The sequence below is a fragment of the Arvicanthis niloticus genome, chromosome X (assembly GCF_011762505.2).
Source record: "Arvicanthis niloticus isolate mArvNil1 chromosome X, mArvNil1.pat.X, whole genome shotgun sequence".
Lineage (NCBI taxonomy): Eukaryota > Metazoa > Chordata > Mammalia > Rodentia > Muridae > Arvicanthis > Arvicanthis niloticus.
In genome coordinates, this window is record NC_047679.1 from 63,556,094 (window position 1) to 63,574,279 (window position 18,186).

Below are 18,186 nucleotides of genomic sequence, written 5' to 3' on the forward strand. Positions count from 1 at the left end.
AAACAAAAGGTATTTCATTTTTGGATAGGAAGACTCAACCATTTTTACTTACATTGCAAAATGTGATACACTATGGTCACAAAGAATTTCATGAAGTAATTTCATGCTTTCTTAGTGAGGAGCAACATATTATAGAACAGACTATGTCCAAACATTTGTGAGTTCCAGCAGCTGCTGGTGAATAAATAAATGCCCATTTTTTTTTCATGCAGAAAAAGTTCCCCCAAACACTTAGTCTAGTTACGGGTGGAGATAGCTGTATCTCTACAAAAGTTTTGTGGAATTTCTTGAAAATTAATTTTAAAATTTGGTTTTCTCTACTTAAAGGCTATCCTACAATTAAGAAAATATTCTAAGCAGCTATTTAGACTTTGTATTATAGTAGCACACACACAGAAATAGGAACCTCAAAAACTATGTTTACAAAGATCATAAAATAACCATTTGCTCCATGAAATTCAAAGCTGGAACACAGACTACAAATGAAGAGATATGAAGAATCCATATATGACATGCCATTTTTCAACTTGACACACTGTGGCTTACTCGTCTCTCATGGGACTTACCTGCTGCTGTTCTTTATCATCAGCTTTCATAGCGAGAATCAGGTTTCTAACAAAAGTCTGGAGCTTAAAGTATTTTTGCTTTTGAATCTCTAGCTCATTTTCAATGAATCTGACTTCTTCATTCTAAAAAAGAAAACATCAAGCAATACAATTATGCCATGTAGACTCAAGCCTGTACACGTTTGATGAACAATAAAGCACAAAAGTAATCACAGAATAGGAACAATAAAGAAAAGAAAATTTTATCATAAATAAAACATAGAAGGACATTATCCTAGTATTCAAAGGCTGCATTTTAAACAAACCATCAATAGAAAACAATTTGCAAATAGATTCCAGGAAGAGAGGAAAACAGGAAAGACTTATCTTCTTGGAAACAACTTTCCTATATCAAACTTAATTAGCATTTGGATTAGTGTTAAGGATACAGTCCAACTAACCCCGAGAACAATAGAAGATGAAACAATATTAAGTATATTATTCACAAAGTCAAACTCTAAAGTGAATATTTTGTACCAGGAAGGAACTGAAATTACTAAATGCAAAATCTAAAATAATAAAATGCCAACAATAAAATAGGAGGCAGAGGCAGAGGATCAGGAGTTCAAATCCAGCCTTGACAGTCTACTGAGTTGAGGCTACATGGAGACTTAAATAAAACAACAACAACAAAACAAACAACAACAACAACAAAAAGAATTGAAGGAATCATTAGAAACATGCTCTAAAATTAAAACACAAACTACATACTGGAAGAAAATACTCTAATTCACACAAAGAAAAAAAGATATCAAAAATTTTAAAACTAGTCACAGAAAAATGTAGGCAGAAAAATTCAAGCAGACATTTCATGAAAAAAGTTATACATTCAAATCATACTTAACATAATTCTCATTAAGAAAATGCAGATGAAAACCACAGAGAGCTACTATCACAAGACTCAATTGCTAGTGAGAATATGGAGCAATCGAAAGTCTCAACATGGCTTGGGGGATGTCAGATAATAAGGGGATTTTGCAAATATTTATCATAAAATTCAAGGTATTCTTTCTTAGTAGTTCTACTATTAATTATTTAGTTTACAACAATGAGAACACATAAATTTGTTTTTGCATGGTTCAGGCTGCGTTCCATATTGTTGTAGTTTGAATGTGAAATTCCCGCCTTAGGCTCCTGTCTTGGAGGCTGTGAAACATTTATGAGCTAGAGCCTTGCTAGAAGGTGTGAGTCACTGGAAGCTGATGTTATTATAACTGCTACCACTTCCTGTCTTCTGTCTGCTTGTGGATATCCATGCACTGTGACCAAGCCCCTCACACTTCTGCCCGGTGCCTTTCCTGCCCTAATAGGCTGTGTTCCTTTCAACTGCACACCAAAACAAAACCTTAAATTGCTTGTCAGGTATTTGATTACAGCAATGAGAAAAGTAACTAATACACAAACAAATAAACAATTTGTCAAATTTGCTTAAAATACATTAAATTAAAAATGTGAATGTCTCTGTATGGATATTTTTACTGTTTGGGAGCTATGTACACTGATTAATTCTTGTTGTCTAATAGAAGCTTTGCACTATTTGACTATTAACCATCTTCTGAGCCTCTCACTGCAGCCTTGAGTGGTCACCATTCTGTTTCTTTGAGTTCAATTATTTGAGATACCAAATGTAAGTGGGAAAATGCCATATTTATCTTTCTGTACATGACTTATTCCACTTAGCATAATTTATGTTCTCAAATTTTATTCATGATTTCATAAATGGCAAATATTATTTTTGTTGAAAAGTACTTGTAAAGAATATTGTAAATAATATGCATTCCATAATTATTGAAAAGGCAAAATTTAAAATTCTTATTATAGAAAATAAGTACTCAAAGTGATGGATATGTTAATTCACTTAATTTAATTATTTTACATTGTATTCATAAATCATACTATAACCTTGTAGCTCATGAATAAATAAAGGTATAGTTTATCAATTTACAATTAAAATATAAATTATTAATAAAATAAATAGAATAGAATAAATTATCACTCATTCTCCTTGACAAAAACTGTATAAGTAGATGGAATATTCTTTCTAGCTGGAGACCTGGTCTGGGAATACAGCAGGAAAGGACTTTAAACAGGATCAGTTCAAAATGCTTCCTAAAACCATATTAAAATTAGTTGATTGTATGGCTATTTTGGTATTTCAGTCAAGTGGATGTTGTGGTATTAATCATATCCAATCTGTGGACATGTTTTCTATCTACTTATTAGTTCACTTCAAATCTTAATTTGTGTGATGAGACTGCTTCCTTCTAGGCCACTTAATAAGTGAAACATCTGTCCAAGCTAAATTTCTGTTCAGTCACTATACAACTAAGCTAAAAGTAAGCATTCTAAAGAAATTCAACATGCTTCTGCCATTCTATGTTTTGCAATTCTAAACCTTTGCTTTTATTAGAAGTCATTGTCAGAGTGTTAGAAAAATGTTGACCAGAAAATGGTTTTCTCTGGTTTTGCTTTTTTGTTTCATATTTCATGCATATACATATGATATATGGATAGTACGTGTGGTATGTATGTGCACATATGTGCATGTGAGTGCATGTCTGTGTCTCTGTGTGTGTGCATGCGTGTGCATCTGCATTAGTGTGTGTTTGTGTGTGTGTGTGCATGCAAGCATATGTTTAGTTGCTTGCCACCTTAATTTTTGAAACAGGGTTTCTCACTGAGCCTGAAACCCCACTGTTTTAGCTATGCTCAGTTTGTCTTTTGTCCCTGTATGTCCAGCACTGGGTTTACAAGTATGTGTCACAAGGCTGGGCTTTTCATATGGGTACTGGGAATCCAAGCTCAGGTCCTCGTGACTTTATAGATTGAGCTATCTTCCCAGGCCCTGTTTTGCTTTTGCTGTTGAGGTTTTTGAATTGTTATTTTATTTTTCAGTCTCATTGAGACAGAGTCTCATAACTAGGCTAGCGTTGAATATGCTGTGCAGTGAAAGTACCCTTGAACTTCTGATCCGTCTGCCTCCAGTTCCTAAATTGGATGCACTAAGCACACTAGGCACAAAGTCATTTGAATACAGGCAGTATCTATCATCATTTAATGGTGGCTTATTTGCACACACACAGTCCTCATGAGCTATACTTATAGTCCATCAAAAAACATTTTAAAAATATTAGTTCATATTTGCAAAAGTCATGAAAGCATCTTTTCATATGCAGATCTCTAATTTTCCATGCAAATATTTCCCTTCTTTGGTATTTATGAAATGTTTGAAAAACATAAACAGCTTTAAGATAATTTAATATTGCAGACACTTTCTTCTCAGAAATGCTTTTTGCAAGCCTATTAAATGCTTCCTAGATTACAGGCAGTAATTTATGTGTACTTTAGAGATTTTCCTTAGTAAATGGAGTACTTGTGAAAGCATTGAGTAAGACAATAACAGTCACCAAGTTTTACAAAATAATGTCTACATATTTTGGTAAAAATATTCTCTACATTCCCAGTAAACTGTTTATATTTTGCAAGATGATTGTTGTGAGACACAAGGCTGCAAATATGCCAGAATTTTGATCTCTGGGAAGGCTATTAATGGCTACCAAGTCTGATGTGCTATTTTATGATATAGTTACTCATGCCACAGGTATTGTGCCCATCAGCATGCCTTCTAAGGATTTGGAATTAGTTACAACTCCCAGAAATATGGGTTTCTAATGATGTATATCAATCAGGAATGCTACCACATCTAAACTCTGTGTTAATAAAATGCACTATAGATATATTCTTTTAGATTGCTATAATAAATCTCAAGCATAAAAGATGAATTCAATGTGGAAAAGTTTAAAAATGCTGTAGCCCCCAATACTAAATGAATTTATATCAATAAACACTTGGGAAATGGTATTAAATATATTTCCAGAGACAAAATAATCTATTCAATTACTTTCTCATCAACTGCTTGCTAAACATATATGTGTAAGGGTCTCCCAACCAAGTAATACCGAGGCAATTAAAATACGTTTCTGCCTTTGAGAAACTTATGTTGAATGTACTTAAGAAATGAAAAAACACTTTTACCCTTAACAATGTGTGTATATTTCAATAAAGTACAGCAATTTATTTCAATATATTAAATTTCTAAACTGGCATGTTCTACACCACAATATGCGATGGCAACTCCAGGCACAAATTTTAAAATAATGTATATACATACGTATGTATGTATGTGTGTGAATATATATATATATATTTCTGCATATGCACAAATAGAATGCAAGAAAAGAAGTTTAAATATGATAGAGATGATTATGAATGTCCCTAATGACATATTATGATGACATTATACCACAATATTTCCCACGTTTGAAAGCATTAGGTTACTAAACTGTCTTTTAGAATTCAGTGCAAACATTCACTGACATTTCTAGGCTGGCTAATAATCTATGCTGCCTTCCTTGGTCTTTAACTGCAAACCTTCTAAGTAGACTGGCACTGAAAAGGGGAGAGGTCTTGGAAAGAATCCTCTAAGTCTTGAGCCCAACCCTATTTGACCTGTTCAAGAGTGCTAAGTGGGACACACTTAACAGCTGTGCAATCCAGTCCTCTCGGCTGGACTTTCCACAGCCTGTGCCAAGTAGTGACCTGGCCTGCAGAGTCATTTTAATCCTGAACCAGTATTTAAAAGTATTATATGACCATGGAGGAGTCATTTGTGTGATCTCTTCTAATTCAGAACTAGCAACTTTATTATTAAGCTAGTTGAAATACAAGTTTATTTTCTATTGAAAATGTATTTATCAATTTTTAAGAAAAGATCACTTTCTAGAACCCAGACTGATCTTGAATTCCTGGAACTTACCCTGCCTCAGCCTGATGACTGCTGGGATTACAGGTGTGTCAGAGCATATCTAGCCATCAATGTAGCTTAAATATAGAATTTTATTGTGCCTTCTGACCACTTAGCAAATGAAATTCAAAAATCAATTTCCCTCTGTGTTTATAACACTCAATATTTTAAAGCTTGCCCTGTTGCGAACATTAGAAAAACAATTTTCACAATGGCATCAATTTCAGTTATACTATACTAAAACTGAAAGGATTTTTCTGAGAAAAGTGACAGCTGTTTTCTAATTAAATGGTGGTCTTTGTTACTAGCATAAGCTGTAAACGCTGATTATGTTCCACAAAAAGAAATTTTGTATTTAGAAAGAAGCACTGTGTGCCAAAATTTCAGAACGACCAAAGAGTTTCCTAGCAAGATAAGCTGCCGAATATCACTGGGAGAGAGCACTGTACATTTATCCAAAAAACATATTGGTAAACAGACCGATAACTTATGTCAAAATTGAGTAAAAACAAAATTATGCATGACACACTATCAAAGGATGCCGTCCAATTTAGTAACAAATGACATTAAGAAAAGGCCATCTTTATTCATATTTATCCCATATTTTCTTTGGGAATTGTGTTTTAAATTCTCATAACAATTGGGTATGAGTATAGTCTTTCAAGAAACTGCAATCCCCTGGGTAGTGGTGGTGCAGGCCTTTAATCTCAGCACTTGGGAGGCAGAGACAGGTGGATTTCTGATTTCGAAGCCAGGCTGGTCTACAGAGTGAGTTCCAGGACAGCCAAGGCTATACAGAGAAACCCTGTTTCGAAAAAACAAACAAACAAACAAAAAACAACCCTAAACCTGCAATCCAATAGAAAATTAGCAATGGACACTGAAAAAGAAATTCTCCCCTTAAATACTTAGCCCTCACATGTTACTGTTGTGTTTATTTTGTTTGAGGCAGGCTTAATGTTGCCCAACCTGATTTCAAATTTCTGGGCTAAAGTGATGTTCCTGCCTTATCCCCACACATAGCTGGGGCTCCAGCAGCTTTACCACCATTTAAAAGAAAACAGTCTTTCCCATAAACTTCACATTAATTGTCACTATGTGTTGTTATCACTTGCTGAATACTATTGATGTTAAATTTTGAGCCAGTAAACAGTTGGTTTAAAACCATAAACAACTACATAAGTCAGAATTATGAAAGTGCCCAACATTTTGACTAATTTTCAAGATGCCTGAGAAAAATCAGTACAGAAGACCAGTCTATCAGACAGAAAACTGAGACGCACCCTATATCTTTTCTATTCACTAACTTTCCTTAATAAAGTCAGGCTTTGAAGTACTTTTTACCTTGTAATCCAGGAGAGTATTCTCTTGTTCAACCTCAGAATTGCTTATCATGTCACTTTCTTCATCATCGATAATTTCTATTTTCTGTAACACAAGCAGAGAAACTTTCATATATATACATATATATATATATATATATATACACACACACATATGTATATGTATGTACATACATCAGATCAATACATACAAAGTATACAACATATCTCTTCAATATTTAGTTTGGTGACAGAGTGATCTAGGCTATCTAGATTAATTAAACTTTGATAATTGGCCCCACCATGTTATACACAGCATGTGTGTTGACCCTCATATCTTTAATTGGTGATTTGTAGCTCCTTCCAGTGATAACAAACCAGCCTGAAGTAAGGGTAATCTATTTTAATTATACACAGGCACACACACACTATAAAGGGGTTTCCTTTCTGTTCCAATAAGGCTCTTCCTTCTAATGAAAAATGTTAACATATGGCATGCATCCCAAAGGAAAACACAATGTCTAAAAATTCACATGTTTATTGCATTCCATTAGCTACACAATTGAAAGCAGACATCTATGATATGATGATGAAAATCGCATGATGATTAGTTCTCTTCATTGGACAGTAACAAAGACAGTAAAGAGAGGACAGAGACAGGGAGAGGGGCTCCCTCAGCTTCAGAATTAGCACACAGCAAAACATGTGCAGTATCTTGTGCACAGTACATACTTAAATATCTGTCAAAATAAACAACACAGCACAGTGTTGATAAAAACAATGACCAATAAGCTCCAATCAGGAGGGCTAAGCAAATTCTTTAATTTCTGTTTTCAAAAAAAGGAAACAAAAACAAGATCAATGAAAATGTTTTTCTTTATATGTAAAAAATGAAGTTAAGGCAAAACAAACTATGTTAAAACATTTAAACACTACCAACCCAAAAGAAAGTTTCAAAAAGGAGGAAACTAAACCTTATTTAGTCACTAGACAGTCTTTTAAGAACAAGCACCTTAATAGCATCATGCCATAGGCAGAATATAAAATTAGATTTCTTACCCAGATATATTGAATATATGTGTATATAATCCTAGCGTTTTCACAAGAAAACTTAAAATGATCGTACTTGGTATACTGCCACTAAGGATATGATACTACACAGTGTTTCTGACCTGTAGTCTATGAGTCAGAAGGACAGCTGTAGTGAAACTGCCTTCTACCACTGCATGGACAGTAGCCTAATTTTTTGTTTCCTATTGCAATCACTATAAACTTAAGTCTTAATCAAATCATACTTCTTGTTCTAAGGTCTTAAGCTTTTCTACCTATTTTAATTGTTTCTTGGAAAATGGAGCTAGGCATTTAAGAGAAGGAGGCCCCAACGGCCACTGTATAGATTGTGCATATAAATAGATCTTATGTGTCTTGGATTTGTCATCCATGACTAATAATTGGGGGCACTCAAAACTTACAGGCAGAGGAGATCAACCTTTGAAAGTTTGAAGTTTTGTCTCTGAAAATCAATTGTTCTTGAAAAATTAGGTGCCTAAGTGACTCTGAGTCATACCTCACAGCTTCATTTGTTATTTTCAGCTGTCTGCTGCTGATGAGATGCGATGCAGAGAAATTCAGGCTAAAAATGAACACATCTTTAGGGGAAAAGATATTTAAATTGTAAATAATTGTTTATATTTTATACACTATAATTTACATCTAGAGCAGAAGGAGATATTTGCTGAGGTTTAAAATATTAGGACAGTTTGTTGTGGAAACAATGATAATTAGCTACTTGATGAGGAAAATGACTGCCTCAAAACCAAACCTAAATTTTCAATATGCCTGTTGAATTTAGTGTTTTGAAGAATCAAACATGGACTTAAACTGGGAGTTAAAAAGAAAAAAAATACAATGGAATGCAATTCTGAAGTCTATTTTATATGTAGAAAATGTGAGATATTGTTGGTATTTAAGAAATATGAGCCAAAATGTATAATTTATGTGCTCTGTTTTTATTGAAGAGGTGCTCAGGATTATAATGCCAAAGAAATTATGATTGTGATAAAAGCCAGAGTAAATTTTGACATCATAGTTACTTTGAAACAGAAAAAAAATCCATTATAAGGTCTGTTTTAATGAGAATCACACATAGAGCATTGATTCAAAAGCAAAAAGAAAAACATGATTGCATTTCCTTTTGTGTCTGGCTCGGTTTAATACTGTCTTGATTCCTATATAACTTTATGTGGCCAACATCTAAACAAATTCTGCTAAAACAGCTGCTAAGGGAACATCACTACATGTTTATATTTTTACAAAACCCAATTTAATCCACATACAGCCTGTTCCTGCTGCTATTCAAATTCTTAAAATACCGCCTTTCAATCTTTGCTGTGATGTTGAAAGCAATTAACAGAGTCCAAGTTAACCAGAAAAAAATAAGTTTCTAAATACAATATAGATAGTGTGATGGTTTATATATGCTTGGCCCAGGGAGTGGCACTATTAGGAAGTGTAGTATTGTTGGAGTAGGTGTGTCACTGTGGGTGTGGGCTTAAGACTCTCATCTTAACTGCCTGGGAGTCAGTCTTCTGCTAGCAGCCTTCAGATGAAGATGTAGAACTCTCAGCTCTGCCTGCACTATGCCTGCCTGGATGCTGCCATGTTCCCACCTTGATGATAATGGACTGACCCTCTGAACCTGTAAGCCAGCCCCAATTAAATGTTGTCCTTATAAGAGTTGCCTTGGTCATGTTGTCTGTTCACAGCAGTAAAACCCAAACTAAGACAGATAGGTATGACCTGAATAGGGAAATCCTTGGATACAAGCACCAGCACTAACAAAAGCTTCCTTCATGATCTCCAGCTAAACTCCATTTCAATTCTGCCATCTGCCCAATGGAATCAATCTGCTCCATGCTCAGTGTGTTGAAGAAATTAACTTGTTATATATAAAATATGTCATACTTGAACTATTAGGTTTTCATACTTGGAAATTTCCAAAAGTTAAAAAAGGAAGTATTTTAAATTACTTATTGAGTAGTGAACGAGGTACTAAATTCATATAGAAGTTCTGTTTTGGTTTACAGAGTAAAGCAAGACTTTATCCTGACAATACAGATGTTGTCATCAATTGGCACAGTGTCCTTGAAATCCATCCTGTAATGAGGAAAGAATCTCAAACTGTACATACCACATTATCTGCGGATACTGCCTGATGCTCTTCATCCTTATGTGCCCTGGTCTCATTTGGGATAAGTTCATTGGACTCCTCTATAGGAGAAAAAAAAAAGTAGAGTTCATATCTTGTATCTCAAAATCTTAATATATATTTTTTAAAAATACTTAATTTGTCTGTTTTTTCAAAACCATACACATGGCAAATCACAAATATGCATTGTTTTTAACTTTATTCCTATCTTATTTAGTCATACATTTTTGTTAGTTATACAGATGGGTAGAAATATATAAATAATCATCACTCTACTATTTATGATAGGAAAGATAGGAGAAACCTGTTATCTTCAGCAATGAATAAATACAGAAGCCACTTATGTGGTATGAAGCTGCTAAAAATAAAGTATAATGAGCTACTTGCAAGTGACAAAACTGAAAGATAAAATTTATGATGTAGGTACACACAATCTTATATTTGTAAAATACACACACAAATGCATATTATGTGCATATATAAATATGTGTATTTAATAAATGAAAACAAGAGAGGACACTAGTTTTCCAACTATTGTTTCCATTATTATCCCTGGCTAGAATTATATATAATTACAAAGGATTTTTATTTTTAAGTTTTTAAATTTTGTTTGGTTAAGCTTTTTGTATAATATTACTCATTTTTCTTTTCTTTGGTGGATAATGTCTTGCTACATAGCCTTGGCTGGCAAAGAACTCACTGTATAGAAACTTTAACCTTAAAGTTTTAATAATTTTTCTGTTTCTGCATCCTAAGTGGTGGATTTATTTTCAGGCCTTTGCCACCACACCTGGCTTTGTTCATTATAATAAGATAAAAACAGCAAAATGATTGTTTAATAAATAGTATAAAAATTTAGATGCAGATTTCCAATTGTATTAAAAGGCAGGATCATTTCAACACTTGTATACACACATCACCTTTGTACATCTTAAACATATGCAAAGAGATACTACTCATGAAAATATCCCTCTGCTCTTGTTTATATAAAGTTATTCTCTAAGGAATAAGATTATTTCTGTTCCCATAGTATTTCCAAATATTTTCAACAATAGACATAATGATCAAATTAATTATTTTAAAATAGAAAATAATAAAGCAGTAAGAGAGAAACTAATTCAGAACAACTAGTCTAATGAAAGCTGTCTGTGATGAGCTATGGCAAGTGTCTGCTTCAAGGCGCTGGGTGTGTCTACTACATTGCCCCTTTATTTTGTAATATCCTTGCCCAGATGCCTTAAAAATAGAGTAGGAATGTTTATCTCTGTGTCTCTCTTTTCTACACAGCAATTTCATGGAGATTATTTGGATAAATACTAGTAAAATTTCTCAGATCCTTGGTAAATAACATTTCAATTCAACTTAGAAAGCAGAACAAAAATATACATCATCCCGCCTAAGATTTTCCCAGTCCATTCATTCCCATGTATAAGCATGAAGACGGATTAGGAGAAGTCCATTTTTAAGGACTGTTTATGAGAATTCAAGTGTATGATATCCATGAAAACTTCAGCAGAATTTTAATACAATGTTCTGTATAAATTCAATTTAACTTTCTTATCTCTACCATATATTTTAAATTAAATTTTATTGTATGTTCTTGTGGTATATAACACAATATACATGTATATAGCACAAAGATTGCTACAATGCAACAAATTAACATATTTATCATCTCACAGTTTCCCATCCCCCAGGCAACAGCTGCTATCGTCACTTATTGAAAATCCTGAATACACAATACACTATCATTAACTATGGTCTTCATGCTTTTTATTAGATCTTTCCCCTTATTCATCACACACATTGTAACTTTGTACCCTCTGAATTCCATCTCCCCATTCTTATACCCCATTCAAAACTCCACTCTTTTATTACATTTGCTATATTTGACCTTCCTTGCCCTCCTATTTGCTGCAACACGGATGAACCCGGGGGATGTTATCTAAGTGAAATAAGCCAGACAGACAGAAAGAAAGAAAATAAATTGCATGATCTCATCTATTTGTGAAATGTAAGAAAAGTCAATTTAAAATTTTATAAAAACAATGATTCCTACACAAAGAAAAGTTTACCTATTCATTAGTTCAACATTTCAAGTCACAGACAGTTCAAGTCCTATATAATCAGTCATGAAATGAAATGGAAAGAGAGAAAATTGTCATTAGATTTAGCTGCAGTTCTAATATTAGGAATAGAGGTCTCAGAAGAGGGGTTATATTGCTCATCAACAAGATCATTACTGATACTGTTCCTTGTGGGATTGCCGTATATTCTTCTTCATATTTACTCATAATTTTATACACAGTTCCAGTTCACTGACAGCATATGTATGGTTTGATTATTTTAGAAAATTTATATAAAAGCTATTTTGAGGCTTCTGCAATAAAAAGGTGTAACATGATATGCTAAATAAGGAATGTTTTCTTCTGCATATAAATACTTTCAACATTAGCAAAATTTGGGATATAAAAACTGTCAGTGTGTCTTTGTAATTCCTCATACACACACAAAAAGGCCAGCTTTGCTAATTGAAAATAAAAAGTAGAATTAATCAGTGAAGACTCCAAGGGCACTCTATGGGGTAACTTAAGCTCACACTAAGCCATATAGAATTTATCTTTTGTTGCACACACCACATATAACCCACACATTAAGATATAGCTGTAAAAGATGCACTGCTAGAAATCTAAGGTTGTAAATATTATTTACTTTAAACAATTTGAATCTCAGGATAGTGAAAACCTTTAAGATTTCTCAAGTTACCCAGGCATTATTTTTGCTACAGTCTCCAAATTGCAGGAATCAATCCCACCTATTTTCACTCCCTCCCAGGAAAACAGAATAGAAATGGGGGGAAAGGAAGGTCAAGTGCAACGCAGAACTGACTGAGGTGATTCAGAAGGTCTGTGTCAGGGACCTACATGCTTGTTCAAAAACAAAGGATTACATGTGAAACTGTTAAAGAATCATGCACACTTTCTGTTAGCTGGCAAAGCCTGTGTCCTTTTGGAATTTGAAGGATAATATTTTCCCTTGCAAAGACACTGAAAGAAAACTGTATATTGTTTTTATGTGTTCATTTTAACATGTATTGTAATATGGAAGCACTAATTTAAAGATATTTTCCCTTTGAGATAGTTAAAACACTCCACTCTTTTTACATAAATAATTGTGTTTAAGGACTCTGAATTGTAGTAGTTAGGTTGAAAAATATCTCTACATCTCTTAGAAGGAATCAATGGAAATCTCAATGTAAAAGTAATTAAGCTACATTTTCACGATCAGTGTATTTCAGAGGTAGGTTTTAGCCTCAGCCAGATGATACAATTAGTTCTTACAAACGGGTCACAGAGTTGACACAGACAGATTAGTATTCTCCATCAGTGAAATGAAGAAACTGTACAGACCTAGTAGGAAACAGCACCACAAGGGCTCCTTCCAGTCTTTGAAAATGCTTTTCTGCAGCAATTTCTGAGGAGAATGAAAAGGTTACTGTTTGCTTGTGAAAAACAAGCCACTGGGAGAAATTCTAGGCAACTGCTTACTTCTCATCATGTGTTTTCTGATTCATACATTAAATTCTCTCTCTCCTTTTTCTCATTAGGTCTTGATTACTATGCTAGCTATCTAGACAACACACTATTATATGACAAAGGACCCTAGTACAGGAGCAGCAGTTTATTAAATGGGGACCATTAATGCAGACTTTAAAATTAACATTCGCTGTTTCCCCATTAAGTGCTTATTTTCTAAAATTCTGTTTCAGGAGGGGAAGCTGCAGTTGGGAATGGAAGTCTGCACTCAGGCCTATGTATTTTGCTTATCAGAATAGTTCCTCACAGCAATCCTGCCCTTTCAGAGAAACATACAGACCCTTCTTCCCTACCTACTTCAAATAACTGTAGGGCATTAGGCTCTAAAGACTCCATCATATAATTATTGGGAATAACCCAAGGATCTCCTGGCGCGTATTATTTTGGAAAGACTAACAGAAGATAAACATATATTTACTGGACCAACTATATGAGAACAAATGACCTTAGAAATCATGAAACACATTTTTCTTGATGATTTTTAAGCCTGCATCAGTTTTCCTATATCCTAAGCTCCTTTATCATTTGCAACCACAGGTGAGGAGGAAGAGAGGCAGGAGGGAAAAAGGAGAGGAAAGAGAGAGAGAAAGATGGAGAGAAAGAATATTCACATTTGATAATCTTTCAAACACCTGGATTTAAAATTCATTGCCCTCTTCACAATGACAGCTTTTCTATCCCTTTCATTATTCTACCCATTACAATTTGCCTGCCTGCCCCCTGGGCATGCAATTAATTGCTTTTGCAAAGAACCTCTTAAAGACTGATTCAATGGCCTCTCCTTTCTACTCAATTTCTATGAGATCATTGAGATAATGACCCCTCTTATTTCTGAAATCTTTTTCTTTTCTTGGATTTACTAATGGCACACTGTCCAGTTCTGTTGTTTGTGAATGTTCTTTCAGTAGCTAATTTTTTTCATGAGGCCCCAGCATGTAAATATTTCTCAACACACAGCCCTTCTCCATTGTCTTGTCTTGTTTTGTTTTTGGATTTTAATTTTCTCAATTAAAACTCTACTTCTGTGGGTAGGTGCTAATTGGCCTCAGTTTGGCAGATTACCACGTTTCTTGTCCTGATTTAAAATCTCTTTTGAGCTCCAGACCAATATTATCCAACAGTTCTCTATGTCCTGCTATTATCTAAAGTTCAGAACTGCAAACTGAATTAATCTTCCTAATGATAATCTTTCTACATAATGTTCTGGCAATAAAAATTTTGAAAAATTTTAAGGGGAAAATTGTGAAAAGACATAGAGCTAAATAATTTTACAGTTTTTCTAGAGTTAAAAGTAAAACTTCATCAGATATTAAGAGATTTTATAAAGTCATAGTTTAAAAGAGTTTAACCTAATACAATATGAAGCTTATAATTTTCACATGTGTACATGTATGTGTACCTGCATATACATATGCATAAACATATTTTATTTGTAAAAGCTACACTGCAACTAACTAAAGAATAAATTATGCAATAAATAAGTGTGCACTAATTGCTTAACTATTTGCAAAAATAAAATTAGGTATATTCCTCATACATCTTAAGATGAAGTAAATTTCCAGTGAAATTATTATACAATTGCCAAACTAATACCATAAAGATGTCAAATATATGAGTTTCCACATCCATAGGGCAAGAAGAGACTATAATTAGTATTACAAAGTCAGAAACCACAAAGAAAAATACTGCTATGTATGACAATGTAAAAATTATACGCAAAAAAATATCTACCACCAAAAATTCCAAAATGAAGGTGGTGACAGGAGGATCAGGAGTAATGAGAATTTCTTTTTTTATTGGTTATTTTATTTACATTTCAGATGTTATCCTCTTTCCCCATTTCCCTTCCAGCCAGGAACCCCCAACCCTGTCCCCCCTCCTCCTGCTTCTAGGAGGATGTGCCTCCACTCACCCACCCACTCCCACCTCCCTACCACTTCCTCAACACTGGGGCATCCAGCCTTCATGGGACCAAGGACCTTCTCTCCCACCTATGCCAGACAAGGTCATCCTTCCCTACAAGTACAGCTGGAGCCATGGGTCCCTCCCTATGTGCTCCCAGACTGGTGGTTTAGACCCTGGGAGCTCTGATTGGGTGGTATTGTTGCTCTCCCTATGGGGCTGCAAACCCCTTCATCTCCATCAGTCTTCTCTCTCACTCCTCCATTGGGAACCCCATGATCAGTTCAATGGTTAGTTGTGAGCATTCACCTCTGTATATGTTAGACTCTGGCAGACCTCTAAGGAGACAGCTATATCAGACTCCTGTCAGCATGCACTTCCTGGCATCCACATCAGTGTCTACCTTTGGTGACTGCACATGGGATGGATACACAGGTGGTACAGTCTCCAGACAACCCCTCCTTCAGTTTCTGCCTCACACTTTGTCTCCATATTTGCTCCCATGAGTATTTTGTTACTCCTTCTAAGAAGGACTGAAGCACTCACACTTTGGTCTTCATTCTTCATGAGCTTCATGTGGTCTGTGAGTTGTATCTTGGGTACTGCAAGGTTTTGGGCTAATATCCACTTATCAGTGAGTGCATACCATGTGTGTTCTTTTGTGATTGGGTTACCTCACTCAGGATGATATTTTCCAGTTCTATCCAGTTGCCTAACAGTTTCAAGAAGTCATTGATTTTAATAGCTGAGTAGTACTCCATTGTGTAAATGTACCACATTTTCTGTATCTATTCCTCTGTTGAGGGACATCTGGGTTGTTTCCAGCTTCTGGCTATTATAAATAAAGCTGCTATAAGAATTTCTAATTCAAAATAATCAAACTCAAATATCATCACTTCAAACAATACATCTTGTGTCCCGATCTAATGTCACTTTGATAAACCTATTCAATTAATACGTTGTTTATTTCCCTAATCAAAAACAAGGAGCAGTTCTTCACCTCACTTTTAAACCTAGGGTGATAGTGTTTCCTACTTGATCCAGAATCCTCTCTACACTGGAGCTTCTCAGGTATACTAAGTAATTGGCTAACATTCTAGAGCTCAAAGAAAGACTCAGTAATAGCACATAAGTGAAATAGATAAATAAACCAGAATCTAGTTGCCAGTAGTCTGAACCAATAGCTGTGAAAAATAGAAAAAGAGACAAGCAAGTGTGCAAATGAGTGGTTCTAAATTCCTCAAGTACAGACCGAAAAGACTATAGATTTTATTACCAGATTCAGAGAAAGTACACAGAAAAGACACTTACATAGTCAGAAAGCAGATTAATGTGCCTGAAGCTGAGGACACCAGGGGCACTGACTAAACATGGGATGTTTCCTGGGGTGATAAAAAATATCTAAAATTAAACTTTAGTGGTACAAATCCAGAAGCTTTACTAAAAATAACTGGATTGTGTATTTACAGAGAGTATTTTATTCTATGTAAACAGTAATAAACATTTTAATAAAATGACATTAGGAGTATTTATTTCTATGCTTGAAGTCAAATAAAATATTCTTCTTGGGTAAATGGTATTAATCTATGCTATGGGGTTCAGTCTCACTCAGAGATGTATTGAGAGGTATTGTAAGATGAGCCAGTTTAACTTCATTTAACAGGTGAAGAAAAGACTAATGAGCTGAGTTAAATGCTTTGCCCGAAACTGTACAATTTGCTAGTAGAAAAGTTTTGAATAGCACCTATTATTTCCGATCACAAGCCTATTTTCATTATAATATACCATATTCTATTTTGTTCAAGTCTTTGTAATCTCTCACCTAACTGACTAAGCATGCCAAATATAATAATTTACCTGCTTCTTGTATAAGGACTATTGTAATAACTAATATTTTTTAAAGTAGGGCATCACTATTGTGATAGATGAATGTTCTTTGTGATGACTTGATATAGAAGACTTTTTACATAGAAGCATTATAAAATAAATCTTTTTCTTTTCAAATGCTTGGTCATATGTTTTGAACACTCTAGACTTAAAGTGGAGTACACTGAAAAGCAAGTAAAAATACATCAAATTTCCAAAGGCTGTTATTAGAGGTGCAGAAAGTACCTTGAGAGCTTGCTTCGGACAAACAGATGGACACTTCATCATTTCTGTCATTATCCTCTCCTACTTCAGGCCCAGCTTCCTCTCCTGGTGTGAGTGCAGACAAAGAACCAGACTCAGACTGCTCAGAGAAATCAGCAGGGCCTCCTCTTGGAGGTGGGACTTCAATTCCCATTAAACGATATTTTCTTCTTCGATTCCCAATCCAAGTCTTTGTAAGAGAAATATAAGCAATTTTAGAAAATCTGGGCATTAGAATAAGAAACAAATGAGGCATAAAATATGATTAGAAAAGACATGTAACAAGAAAAATTTCATTAATTTTTTTTTTTAGCAGAAGAGGGTTTTTATTTAACTATTTAGACTTTCAAATGATATACAGGCTATTGAAGATTGAGTTTGTTCCTGTTTTTGTTGTTGTTGTTTGCAAGGAAAACAATTTACCAAATCTTTAAATAGGAAAAAAATTGGTCTTTTTTCAATGAAATAAGGCTTATAGCTATAACTATAATACAGTTCATATTCCACTTTGAATTTTGCTCTTTGTAGTTAAAACTGTGCCCTCTCTGTGTGTGTCTGGCTTCAAAATACTTGTTCCTAATACTCTGATTTTTGTTTTTATTACATGTAAAATCAATTG

At 34.3% G+C, this 18,186-nt stretch overlaps 1 protein-coding gene across 2 annotated transcripts in view; it reads right to left on the reverse strand.

The window, feature by feature from the left end:
• The window catches only part of Hdx (highly divergent homeobox), a 111,105-nt gene that overhangs the window by 4,274 nt on the left and 88,645 nt on the right, over positions 1–18,186 (reverse strand). For both annotated transcript variants that reach the window (XM_034485528.2, XM_034485529.2), the window contains 4 exons: positions 17,550–17,757; positions 9,922–10,001; positions 6,754–6,837; positions 567–689 (listed from right to left, as the gene is read on the reverse strand). In XM_034485528.2, the coding sequence (XP_034341419.1) occupies positions 567–689; positions 6,754–6,837; positions 9,922–10,001; positions 17,550–17,757 (495 nt within the window). The remainder of the gene's footprint in view (positions 1–566; positions 690–6,753; positions 6,838–9,921; positions 10,002–17,549; positions 17,758–18,186) is intronic.